The sequence below is a fragment of the Pieris rapae genome, chromosome 3 (genome assembly GCF_905147795.1).
Source record: "Pieris rapae chromosome 3, ilPieRapa1.1, whole genome shotgun sequence".
Taxonomy (NCBI): Eukaryota; Metazoa; Arthropoda; class Insecta; order Lepidoptera; family Pieridae; genus Pieris; species Pieris rapae.
Window position 1 is genome coordinate 4,360,828 of NC_059511.1, and position 14,042 is coordinate 4,374,869.

General features: G+C 31.9%; 1 protein-coding gene across 3 annotated transcripts; it reads left to right on the top strand.

The window, feature by feature from the left end:
- Positions 1 to 25: 25 nt before the first annotated feature.
- Positions 26 to 11,209, top strand: LOC110997064 (rhomboid-related protein 2). Of its 3 annotated transcripts, none has more exons than XM_022265030.2 (7): positions 26 to 357; positions 2,690 to 2,948; positions 3,443 to 3,484; positions 7,467 to 7,671; positions 8,612 to 8,825; positions 9,491 to 9,641; positions 10,392 to 11,209. In XM_022265030.2, exons 1-7 carry the CDS (start codon positions 271 to 273, stop codon positions 10,535 to 10,537), a joined length of 1,104 nt encoding a protein of 367 aa, XP_022120722.1. In that variant the 5' UTR covers positions 26 to 270; the 3' UTR covers positions 10,538 to 11,209. The 3 variants fall into 3 exon arrangements, with proteins under 3 accessions (XP_022120722.1, XP_022120723.1, XP_022120721.1); XM_022265029.2 differs by having other exon boundaries at positions 27 to 357; positions 7,431 to 7,671; XM_022265031.2 differs by lacking the exon at positions 3,443 to 3,484.
- Positions 11,210 to 14,042: the final 2,833 nt, after the last annotated feature.

Here is a 14,042-nt window from a genome sequence, read left to right on the forward strand (position 1 = left end):
CGGGTTCTAAATTTTAATATTTGTATTTACTTCATGTCAGTATTTGTCAGTATTCATAACGGTACTATTGGCTCAGGCTGTGTGGTGTAAAATATTGTTATCAATTATATAAACACGATCAAACATAAAGTATATCGAGTACAACGCTATCTTATCTTGGGCGTGTATAATAAATCGATGATGATTTTAAGCTAAGCCAAAAGAAGATTTGTAATTTATTAAAATATAACAGCATTACAGGGAGTAAGGCATACTAAAAATCGGTGTAAAATGCAGGCCACTCAACGGGAAACAGCAGTTTCTATACCGCTTACACCGACGAGGTCGGATTTATATTGGAGAAGGATTTTTAACAAGGTATTCTGTCAATAATAAGGCTTTAGTAGTAGTTGACGATGTCGTCTACACTCTACCTATATACATCACAAACCTTCAAAGTGAAAGTTACATCAATACAGTGTTGGTTTTAATTTAGGTTCTTTAAAAGCCTTACTTGGTAAATTGTTGTTCATATAGATATCCATTTGGCTGTAGTTTATCACTGATAGACTAAGACTTTTTAATATTTTGATTTAGTTATTGTTAATTTAATTTACAATTTCACAAACACATCCTAATATTTTAATTCACTACCTACAATCTTTAAACAATGCTTTAAGCATTGCCTTGAAGCAATACACATTTTCTAAGTTTACTTATAGTTTTAGATTGTTTCCACATAAATCAATATTAAATTCAAAGAAAACTAAATTTTGACTACACTTATATTTCGTATTGGTTTTTGTAAGTTAACAGCGTTGAGGTATTTTAACAATAATTGGTAAAGTATGTATTTGTGAAAACACTGCCAGGCATATTGGCATTTTTCCAAGCAAGAAGTTTTTCAATCTATTTCTTATTTACTTTGTAATATTACTTTATTGTATGACACTTATATTTTAGATTTATTAAAAATACAAGCATATATGCCATAAATATATTTTAAAATCCTGTGAAAATATTCTATGAATAGCAATATGGTATGATTCATAGCTCTAAATTTTTCCTTGTGTGATGATTAATACTTGAAGTAGGTAATTTTATCAAAAATACTTTTGTATTTATTTTTCTTTGCTCATAATTACATCAGCTGCAAAATACACTGTTTAGTGTATGTAGTCCCATAACTTTCATAATGTACTCGAAGCAATTATTGTTATTAAGACTGGAATAGATTTGTGACAATATGGTAAGCTCTATCTATATGTATTTGGAAAGATATTACAAAGATTAAAAATAATTGATGATGCTGGCATGCAATTCAATTTAAGTAAATTTTAAAATACTAGAAATTCAGCGTCTCTCCACCTGCGTTAATTTAAAATCCGTACACACCGTGAATGCGCGCGTGGTACTCGTCAATTTTTTTCTTGCGGAATTGGAAACAGTAAACGGTAAAAGTATTTAGTTTTGATGAATGCTGTAGTTATTTTAATGATTCTTAGTGATGTAAAGCAGCTGTCGAAAAATTAATTATTTCAAAATAAATTTAATAAAACTAAAATGGCTATAATAAGTCGAGCTTAAAAGACTTAACTTTCGAGTTTAGTCACAGTTGGTATTTATAGAGCAAACTGCGAATCTCTCTGAGCGTTAGCTTACCTTAATCTCAACTCCACGAAATCAATGACTTACCAAAAACTTTGACTATAAGCCTAACAAAAATTATGGTCCAAAATTTACTTTGCCTTTAGATTCAGAAACTAGACTTAGCCCAAGTCTGGCTCCCGTACGTCCAAATTGAATTAAATTTTGACATACTCGTAGTTCGTGCTAAGTCTCGTTTAGTTTGCATTTTAATTAAAAAAAATAAAAATTTAAATCTTTCCTGTTCATAATAGTAGTCTTAATATTAAAGCGATGAATTAACTAACAGGATTTCAAAACCAGTGTCAGTTTTACATAATAATATGTATTACGTATAACATACACGGCTCTTCAAATAATCCTGTTTCTTGTAGGTATTGTAAATTCTTGTAGGTTTTTATAAACTATTATTAGCAGATATAAAATTAATCTTAAGAAATTGAAAGAGGCGAATGATGAAAAAAAACACGAAATGTTAATTTGTAATCAAATGATTGGGTCGATTGGCACTTGCTAAATGAAAAAGCGAATAGTTTCATTAGCTGAGTTAACCCATTGTAATCAGAATAAACAATGATGAACAATCAATATTTGTTTAATACGATGGTAGTCATTGACCGAATTCTATTGAGATTAGGGCATGCAATCGAGCACACGGCGGATTTAGATTGCCTTGCCATAGTAAGGGTCACCCTAAACTATGTAATAGTTTTTGAAGCTTTTTGGTCGGGTGTGTGAACATAATTAGTAAATACCGCCTTTTAAACGGTTTTGTAGACATTATAATGTTATGTCCACTATCTCTTAATATTTACACAAAAACATTTTTGCGTCTGTTACTTTTATATAAGGTAAAAACCAGTAGTGTGCCTAAAAACAGACTTTTTACCCGTCATCAAAATGTAATTTTCCCCTCTTTTTTCACCATGTTTTTCATTAATGAAACTTTATAAAAATGTTTCGTTTAATTTAACCAGTGTCATTATTATAACATTTTATTTAAAACATAAATTTAGGTTTATAGATTACTTCCTAAGTATTAAAATTGCGTATTTTATTTTAGTACGACAGAGACAACGACGGTCGGATATCATACGTAGAGCTTAAAAACATAATCGAATCAAGGGAATACGATCATGACCTACCCGATAATGTGGTGGAAAAGATCATGGCATTGGCAGACCGTGACAACTCAGGTTACCTCGAGTTCGCCGAGTTTGTGGAGATGATGCACAACCCAGCTTTGAAAGCTGTGTTTGGGCACTTTGTTGCGAGATATGTGCATTCAATTATACCACATCGAGGACCAGTGGATACAACAGGTATATTTTTATTTTTAAACTATAGATTAAAAGTGGTCATCAGTATTCAGAGTATAAGAATTCGCCTTATCAATTAATAATTTTAAAAGCGTGATGGAATGCTTTTTAATTTGTTGATAATAAAATTAAAGTTTACAAGTATTTTGCTCTAAATATTTAAAAACTTTTTAACAGTAGGTCTGTTTTAAATATAAAAGTTCCAGTTTTTGTGTCAGGATTTGATTCGCAACATTTTCCCAAACCAGAATACATATACAGAATAATAACCAGTATTGTATTTACTACAAATTAATTTATTACATACATACATATAATCCCGAATGAAAAGTATGATGCATGATAAGAATATTAATGCCTGAATTTAAAATTAACTGCATGTTTTATACATACAGTTCATGTAAACATGTATATATATCGGAACACTGTAATTATTACTAAGCTGTATAAATCTTGTAAATATTTTAAAGTTATCAAAAGAATATTTTTTTCAATAGGAAGGTGGTCTGGATTCCAGCCAGTCTCTTCGTCAGATGGCGGTACTTTTTTTGAATATTTTTTTGTGTCATTGGTTTTTGTCAATTGTCATTCGTACGCATCATTCTAAATTCAAAATTCATTCGTTTCATGAGTTACTAGCGTGGTATTTTTGACGGATGCCTTAAAAATATGAGTTTACCCTAACTTGTAAATGCGAAACTGGTATCACAATCCTAGGTCAAACTTTATCCCAAATTTGCACGTCGAATTTATATAGACTATATTATAATGCTTTGCTTATACCAAAATACAACAATATTTTATTGATAAGTTTAATACTTGATAAACGCCAACAAATTAACACGATAAAGATATTGATAACGATAACGGGTAACATTGTAATAGGTTTAAGGTATAATTTTTCATATTATAAATTCTTAACCTGAAATATTATTGTCAGTTTTAAATGGAATTTTTCCACAAAGGATATTCTAATATCATATACATTATACATTTATTATTACGCACAACGGACCCAGTATGAGTCTGAGTGCGGAAACTGAGTCTACAGACCATCATAAATAAATAAATAAATCATAAATTTTAATCATAAACACACATACATCATAAATTTCGAAAACAAATGATAATGAATAAAAATAATGCAATAAATATGGGTCGTCAGGGACCTTCAGACAAAACTTATGGGTCGTTGTTATACTATTTATAAGCAAGGCTAGAACAAAAATTACTTATTATATTATATAAAGAGGAAAGAATTTGTGAGTTATCATAGCGTACGTGAGGTCTTTGTCAAATGATAGGATTTACCGCAGTTTCATTAATATGAGTCAAGTATCCAAAAGTAAACTTTTTACTAATGTTTTGATGTTGAAAAATATTTGAATTATGTTTCGATACATTCTTCGAATGAAATGTATCGTCATACAAAAATAATTGTTAAAGAGGAAATGAACATTAGAATCGGTCTCGCTGTTACAACTAGGTGAATGGCCTATTGATTAGTTTAATACTTTAAATTAGTATTTAGGTCTGTGTGAGTAATCCGTAAAAGCACGAACGGTTAAACAAATATTTGACATAAGTAAAACTTATATTTGTTAATTAATATCGTGGTACCTACTGTTTTTCCTATTCCTAACATAAAGGGTAATATTTCTATCCAACGCATTTTTATACATAGAAATTTAAAAAAATAATAATTCTTACATCATTCTTATAACAATATAATTCTTACGCCCAATATTTTTTTAACAATAATTTATAATTCAAAAAGGTGGTATATGTATTATACTTACTTCATTTATTATTACTGTCTGTCAGTTAATCTGTATAACCTTCGCTTAACATGTCGGACAGTTTGTTTTACTACCTGTTTCTTATCACTATGATAATATGCTATTGGTCACTCGTAGAATGTTCCTGTGTCGTGTGTTAGGTTTGCTTTATTTTACTTATAGCCAAAATACTGATATTAACGCCAAATGATTTTTAGAGCTGTTTTGTTAGAAAAAATACGCAACCATTTTAACTTGGTCGCTAATAAACCAGCATCTTTAAAATGGGTTATTTTGCAAATTCCGAAGTATACTTAGTTGCTGAAACTATATTTATCATTTTCAGATAAATTGTTGTGTACAGTAACTGCATATTTATGCTTAATGTTAAATAAGCTTTAAAATAACTTTTAACAAAGTTTATTAACAAATCTATTAACATAGGAGCACGAAGGACGGAAAACATTCAACAAGTACTAAGGCTAGAAACAGATGTATCAACAAACATAAGAACTATTCAAACGCCAAGATCACGACCGAATGGTAATACCAAATATAATAAATACCTACGTCTATCCTTAGACACGTTAACCAAAATAAATGCAAGTAGGTTGTCATATTTGTAGAACTACTTTGGTATATAGCGATTTATAGGATCACAGATCATATGTAGAAACGTCCATATGTATGTTTAGCAGTTCTGAAAAAAGCAATTCGGCCTTGTCCACAATTTATTTGACCCTGAAAATAGCGCGGTCGTCACCTTATTCCTTTGGGGTCCAAACGAGAGGTCAAATATGTTAAATATTAAGATACATTGACGTTTCGAATGCTTTTCTGCAGAATTTAAGTTATTAGTGTTTATTAATATAACGCCTTCTAGTGGCCTGAGTTGAGAAGTGTTCTGTAGTTTTACAATATGTCATTAGATGATTTCTTGAGCAGTGTTGGCCTAGTGGCTCCAGCGTGCGACTCTCATACCTGAGGTCGTACGTTCGATCCCCGGCTGTGCACCAATGGACTTTCTTTCTATGTGCGCATTTAACATTTGCTCTAACGGTGAAGGAAAACATCGTGAGGAAACCGACATGTGTTAGACCCAAAAAGTCGACGACGTGTGTCAGGTACTGGAGGCTGATCACCTACTTGTCTATTTGATTTAAAAATTGATCATGAAACAGATTCAGAAATCTGAGGCCAAGACCTAAAGTTCTAGTGTCACTGATTATTATTATTATTATTGGATTCATATAAAAATTGTGGTTAACCGATTACTAACGAACAAATTCAATGAAACGTTGAAGTAATCTTCCGTTGACTGACCTGACGCACACCTTTTGTCCTTTATACACAAAAAGTTTCAAAAATGCACTGTTTGACTTTCATTTACCTGGAGATAGGATTACAGTTATCTCTATAAGGTTTTATCTTTTATTTAAATGAGATTTAAAATGTCTATCATATAAAGCCTACAATCGCCTTTTGTAATAATTCTCAGCGTGTCTATTAATAAAATACAATTTTCGGCTTAAAATAGAAATGCCAATTAATCTATGAATGGAGATTTACCTGTAATCATGATAATCATGATTACAAGATCGCGACCCTTGAACTAAGCACAATCGCTTCGAGTCTCACTAGTTCTACTTAACATTGAGCCCTGTGATGCACGTATTTATTGTTGAAACGTGGGAAAATATCTATTATTTCCTGAAAATTGGAAACGTAGAGTTGCAACTTTGTGAACGTTTTGGTATATTAAATAAAAGAAAGTTTTGAGTGTAGTTGGTTGAAATTTAAGTGATTGGCATGGCGGTTTACTAATTATGTGAAAATGTCGTTTCAAACTTACAAAACACAAGGTTCCTGCAAGTGGTCAATTAAAACTATACTTACGTATGTAAAGCGAGCGTACGCGTATTTTGGTATGTTAATTTTGCTATCTGACTCTTTAAGGGTTATTAAAATGCAATTCTTGTACATCAATTACATGTTGCTTTTTCACGGTCATTGGTTCAGAGGTGACGGGATAATATGCTATAATATTCATAAAACTAAAAAAAAGCATTCACATAATTGTACAAGGTCAGCATTGTTGTTCTCATTATCTAAACCATTGAATAAGGAAGGCTCACAAAGGCATACTTTAATGAATTCACCTTCCTTATTTAGCTTTAAATATAGCATGCAATTACTAACAATTTTCTTTCTTTTTCCCACCCCTTACCTACTGTTTGTATGTGTTTATCCTTATGTTACAATATTCTTATTCCCTTCAATATTCACAATTGAACTGTTTTCCCTTCCAATTGGTTGCGAACGAAAAAATTCTAAAATTCGCTTACAATTACTCTATTAACGACAATTTACCCTTTTCAACACGCGACCACTTAATTGACTTAATGCGTCCTGCTGCTATGTCGTAATGGTCACACTCGTGGCGCGTGATCTATTTCTGATCTATTGTTATCAACTTTATACAATTTCTTAATTATGAATTGCCTAATATGGCTCAAATTGATGTCGTCGTATGGCGTCATCTTGGAATATTACATGTCTTTAATAATCAATTCTACATAATTTCTAAAACAAACTCCGTACGCCTTTTGTATAATACATTTTTATATTATTTTCCCCTATTTATTTTTACCGAAATTTATTCCTGTCCCGGCCCATTTCCTTTGTCCCTTTGTGTTGCGTTAACCAGTCCGAACTCGTAGCAAGGCAGTATTCACGTACACAGACGGAACCTACGAGGAGGAGTACAGTTGCTGGCCACCAGCCATCTCCATGATCATCATATCCCTGGTGGAGATTGTCCTGTTCTGCTATGATGAAGCCCAGGGGAAAACAGGTGCGACCGGACCGATAGCGAAACTATTCCTATACAACCCACGGAAAAGACATGAGGCATGGAGATTCCTGACATATATGCTGGTACATGTAAAGTAAGTATGATTTAAAGCTCTTCCTCTGGTCTTTATTCCAGTTCATTCGAGAGGGAATTGGTTTAGGATTAACCGTGCGACCGTCTTCTCTGAGATGGTCTAATGATTGTAGCATGTACAATGTAAATACTACATCACTCCCCTCCAGAGTCCATCAAGGGCAATAATCATCACGAAAATTCCCCTGGACCTAGCTCCAGTAATTTTCGCTTATTTAGGGTCTGAAGACACAGGAGGTTTTTCAGCATTTGATAATATAATGTTTTTTCTATGTTCACAATTAATTCTTCTATTATTCTACCATAACCTTATCATATGTACGTTTATTATTATTATTACGATTTATGTGGATAAGTTTACTATAACTACAAGAGGTTATATATGCACAACAGTTATATTAAAATAAAATAAAAATAAAATACGTTTATTTTGGAACATAAGATCATCTAGGTATCACTTATTCCACGTCAATCAATTCGAACTTGTAGGCATCCCTACTCATCGGCAAAGAAGACAGAGGGTGTAGGCCGAGAGAAAAAGCCGGCGTAAAAAACTCTCGGTACTCTTTTAAAAAAGCAAATCATCAAACAATATTTAAAACAAATTTATCAAATTAATTAGAGGTAGCCTGCCCAGCATTAGTCCCAGGCCCTTTTATCAACTAGATAATCAATAACTTTATAGTAAGCCTTTTTACACAGCTTTTCTTTAATACATTTCTTAAATTTATTAAAAGGCAGAGATAAAAGAGCCTCTGGGATTTTATTAAAGAAGACTATCCCTTTTCCCAAAAAAGAATTACTAACTTTACATAGTCTAGTACGGGGAAATTGCAGCCTGCGTTTGTTCCGAGTATTATATACATTATACATATATGTTTTAATTCGTCAGTTAAGAGACGTTCATAATATATTATCATAATCTAATCCTAAAATTTCAGCGTAGTACACCTACTTGTCAATCTTCTGGTGCAGCTGTTCCTCGGAGTACCACTGGAGATGGTTCACAAGTGGTGGCGAGTGGTTCTCGTCTACCTGGCCGGAGTGGCTGCCGGGTCACTTGCCACCAGTCTGGCTGACCCCAAGGTCTACCTTGCAGGCGCATCTGGTGGAGTGTATGCGTTAATTACGGCGCATATTGCTACTATTATTATGGTAAGTCATTTTAGTAGATATAAACTAGTAGGTATTCAGCTTCTACTTAATCTGATTGATTATCAAATCAATCTTATAATAATTTAGATATTGAACAAAAAGTTATGAATATAATTGTTAATACGTTTTTGTAGTACAGTCAAAACTGTTTACGACGACATCGTTTAAAACAACATACCGGTTATATTGACCAAAATCAACGGTCCCGGCTGAATTCTATTATAATAGGTACTTAATGACAACGTCATCCGCTGTTACGACTATCGGTTTTTACGACCAAATATGAGTAGCTCCTGCGATGTCGTTATAACAAATTTTTACTGTAGTGGGTTTAACCTATGAAAATAATCATGTAACTTATCATTTTTAATGCTATATTTATTTCAATAATTTCTTTAAAGACGACTTATGAAGCAACTTTTTGTACAGTAAAAAAATTTTCGCACATTTAGTAGTGAATCTCAGATACCTTTAGGGACAAATTGGCGCGCAATTGTGTGGCAGAATATGAGAACTAACGATTGTACCACCTTACATATTTTTGTACCGTATTCATGATAATAATAATTATTATTATTATTATTACTACTTTATGCATCAACCTCTTGCCATTGGTTTGCCCGAAACAATAAAAAACCTTGTTCATATCTATGATCTATTCACAGAATTGGGCAGAAATGGAGTTTGCAATAATCCAGCTGCTGGTATTTGTTCTTTTGGCGGGGGTGGACGTCGGTACAGCGGTGTACGATAGATATTGGAAGCAGACGCAGCAGAATATTGGTTACGTCGCACATCTTGGAGGTGCCGTTGCTGGTAAGGATATGTCGTGTGTACCGTAAATTATTCTTAGCAAGGCCATGCATATTTCCAAGTGTATACTAAAAAAAATATGATTTTTGAAGAAGTGAAGTGAACTTCTTTTGGCGCGTTAAGAAAAAATTATGAGAGTAAATTTTTACGATGCGCGCGCACATCGTCACAAAGAACCAGACACCCTGAAGTTGGCTGTAGTCAACATTTTAGTGTACTTCTATTGTATTATTCATTTCTTCTACAAATGTAGAATAAGCCGAAAGAAATTATCATGTTACGCCAAGGAAGTATAACCTCTAACATTTTTTTATATTATACTCAGCATTTTAACTCAATATTCTAACATTCACAAACACGTTTACTCGGCGGTAAAGAAATATATAAATGATGAATATAAATTTAAATGCCTTAATATGGCATTTAAATTTATATATTAATGCGAATTGATATATTATATCAATTCGCATTTCAAGTATGTACCAATGTCGTTTTTAGCTTTGACGTACCTATGTCAAACTTCATGTAGAAAAAATGTTTTTTTAAATCAACATTGATTATTAAATTATGCCCTGCTATTTTTCTGTTTTGTTAAAAGCAATGGCTTTACTGTCAGCTGTTGTTAAACGTAACAGAGCTTTGAAAATTAACGACTTCTAAGTCAAATTAATTTAAAACTATTAATACCTGACTTATTTTATAAAAAATCCTTTTTACTATTAATAAAATATAATTGGTTAACGATTATTTCAGGACTGTTGGTCGGAATTGGCGTACTCCGAAATCTAGAAAAGCGCAAGTGGGAGAAGAGGCTGTGGTGGGCGGCAGTCATACTATACTTCTCTTTGATGATCGCCGGAATTCTTGCCAATATCTTCTGGGAGTCACGGTTCCTATAAATGATCTCTACTTAATAATAAGTGTAAAAATAAAATGATTTATTGCATGGAATGTCAAGAATATTTTGACGGGAATGAAACGTTTTAAGTAAATTTTTGATAAACATACATTAAATATTAATTACGAAATTATTTTTAGATTGTAAATTCTTAATAAATTTTTAAACTTACGGCAAAACCGTTGGTATGATGCCTTGACCTTTTGTAATAGTTGGGATGTTGATTTGGCCGTATTGCCAGGGTAATATTGATATTTATATGGTAGCTACCTACCTGAGGCATTTAAGCTCAAGTTATATTCACTCATAGTAATTGCTGTACTTGTTAATTCCATAAAATTTACGTTTCGTAGTAATTATGAAAGGTACTTCGATTATGAACCCGGCGGTAGTGTGATTGAAATTGCTAACGAGCGGCTATTAGATGAACCGAGACGGTATGCATTTAAAAAATATACACTTTACTGGATTAATACAAGTATTATTATCACAATTTTAAAATTATTTTAAATATAAAATGACACATCCGGCTCCGGTCAAGACATCATAATTTACACTCAAAATTAATAATTTTAAAATTGTGGAAAATATTTTTTTAAATCGAAGTCAGAATGACATTTTAGAAAAGCGGCCGTTTGAGTATGACCTAAGCAGTATATGGTTGAGGGGGGGGGGGGGGGGATCTTTTCTTATTTCGAGATTACAACAACAGTACAGTATTTATATTTTTATTATCAATGCGTAAATTAAAACGTTTATGTACTATTATTTTTGAGAGCTTTCCTTACTTTTGCTGACAAGAAGAGAGGGTGGGGAGGGATACATTGCAGTAAATCTTCTTACGTAATACTTGAACTGCCCCATACCATAAAGATTAGATTTTTAAATTGTAAAGATTATTGTTACGCGTTTAGTTTAATGTTTTGTATTGATAATTTATTAGCGTAATGTTAAGTGACTGTTTTGTATTTATATGTCTGCATGAGTGCTCAAATATGTAGCTATGAAAGTGCGTTGTGTAAGCCGACCTCCAAAAAGTCTTAAATTATTCACAAAAATCTTAACTGCATCTGTTTCTCTCATTTGCCAGAAAGAGTACCATAGTTAAAAGAGTGTATAGACTGATGTAGTTCATATTAATAAGGTGGTAAAAAATTGGAAAAGATCAGACTATACAAAAGATATCGATGAGATTCTTGCGCACTCCTGACTGTGACGTGTCACATTTCTCAGTCTTTGTCTTTCTAGAATAACTAAAATTTTAACTTACAATGTATAAAATGTATAACAACAAAGGGTTACATCGCTCCTTATTTATGAGACAAAGCTTTTCACTTAAATTTATTAAATTCATTTACAATATTGACAAGTTTTTTTGTCTGATCTGGCAAAGAGTGCCAAATTTTTATGTTAAATGAGACTTTAGAGGGAGCTAACACGACAGTCACAGTTGGACTGATCACTATTTGTTGTGCATCAAAATGTAAACCGTAGCGCAAATAAAATGTAGAATTTTCTAGAATTTGAAGTAATGTAAGTGGCCATTGTATGAATGTAAGTCGGTCTGTACTCGATCAAGCTTACTGTATGACTCAATATTTATAACTCAAAAAAGACTTGTAACTTACCATTATGGTAAAAAAAACAGTATTTCACACCGTCCTTTGTAAAAGTTGTTCGTAATTAGTTCGATAATACAATTTTGTATATCCTTAAAGGATAAAACGCACAAGTTTTTGAGAATTTATAAAATGGTACTAAAAGGTCATATTGCCTTAACTAATGCGGTACTGACTAGCGTGCCTTAAGTATTTTTGTATTTTTTACTATTAAAGTAGTGCTAGGAATAAATTCACTGACATGTATTGTTAGTGCCATTAATTTTAATAACCAAATACAATTGTACCTAAATAAAATAATTTATGATTTTTAAATAGTATGCAGTAAGTATTTATACTTTTTTGTCACAGATTACTTTGAGTATAAGTATAACCGAGCACAAAACCAGTAGCCGCTGTAATCTTATGTTATTTTACTAAGCAATGTTTGCAAATATATGTAGACTTTTAAATAAACTTCTGGTTTAAATTAGTATTACAAGTGTTGACAAGTGTTTGTTTAGCTGCCATTCAAATTTTGTGTTTTAATTTCTTAGATGTATATATTATTGTGTTCATATTGAATAGTTTTTACTAATTTCTCAACTGGTCAAAAGTATATTAAAAAAAACATGGCATTGTTACACATATTTTAGCTTTTATTACTGCCTATTAAAACCCCACAGGATAGTAGAATAATAAATTATTAAATAGCTACTTTGTGATGCAATTTGTTTACATATTTTCTTCATTGCAGAAGTATGAGAAATTCACCCAGTTTAACTTCTCCTATTTATAGGAGGTATGTACTTGCCACCACATCTCAATAGTCCTGCAGATTCGCCAATACCTTAAATATACCTAAATCTCATGCTTACCATATTTTCATCAATTTCATAGTAACCAAACATTAAGTATTTTTACAGTATATTTTTCATGTGTTTAAAACTTCTTTTAATTGAAATATATGTCTATTTAATGATTTGTGTTTTTGAATATTCATAATTATACTTTTATTCACCCGTTAATATAGAGAGAAATGGTTTAGTGCAGCAAATATTTTTTTATAAAGGAATGTGCAGGAAGTAATAGTGTACTTTCTGACTAAAAGGTGTCGACCCACTAGTCTGCGCTTAAAGAGACCCTTTGTAGGATTTTATACCGCAGTAGTGTTACCGTTTTTGTAATGTTGTACAACTATGATACCTCATTAACTCGGTAATCATAATTTTTTACTTAATATAAAATCAATAAAAGCATTTTTTTTAAAGTAATGAAATGAATTCAAATTAGAATTAAATTAATACGAATATTTGCCGTTTGTTTTTCGCACACACTCAATCGCCAAATATAATACAATACAAATAATTCAGGTCGAGTGTGCTAGTGTCCTCATTTCCAACGCCTGTCAGAGACAGAACTTCCGGTGACTTTTATGAGATTTGAAATTAAGTTAAAATTATTATATAACTTACTAGTCTCTTGTAGTAAAAGTAATTTGCTTGTAGTTTATCCACACTGATACGTATGTGGGTACTACAGTACCCAAAAAAATAGTTTATACCAGTGTTGCCAGATCAGGAGCATTTCTCAACCGATGAGTGAACAGAAAAGGGGGAAAGAATATTTATGAGCATTTTAGAGGAAATTTAAAAAACAAGCTTTTTGCTATTGTATATTACGTTCATGATTTTAGAACTAACTTTAACTTTACTAATTGTATATTCGTTTGACCTGTAAAAGAACGATGTGATTTTACTTAAATAAACACAAGAATATTTTTTTCGTGTTTGAATGTTTTTGAACATTCTTTTTTACTAAAATTATTCTGTACCAACTGTAGCATTGGCTTTTAGGTTTTTCTAAAGGTGACCCAGATTTCGGGCCACATAATATGTCCTAAACATG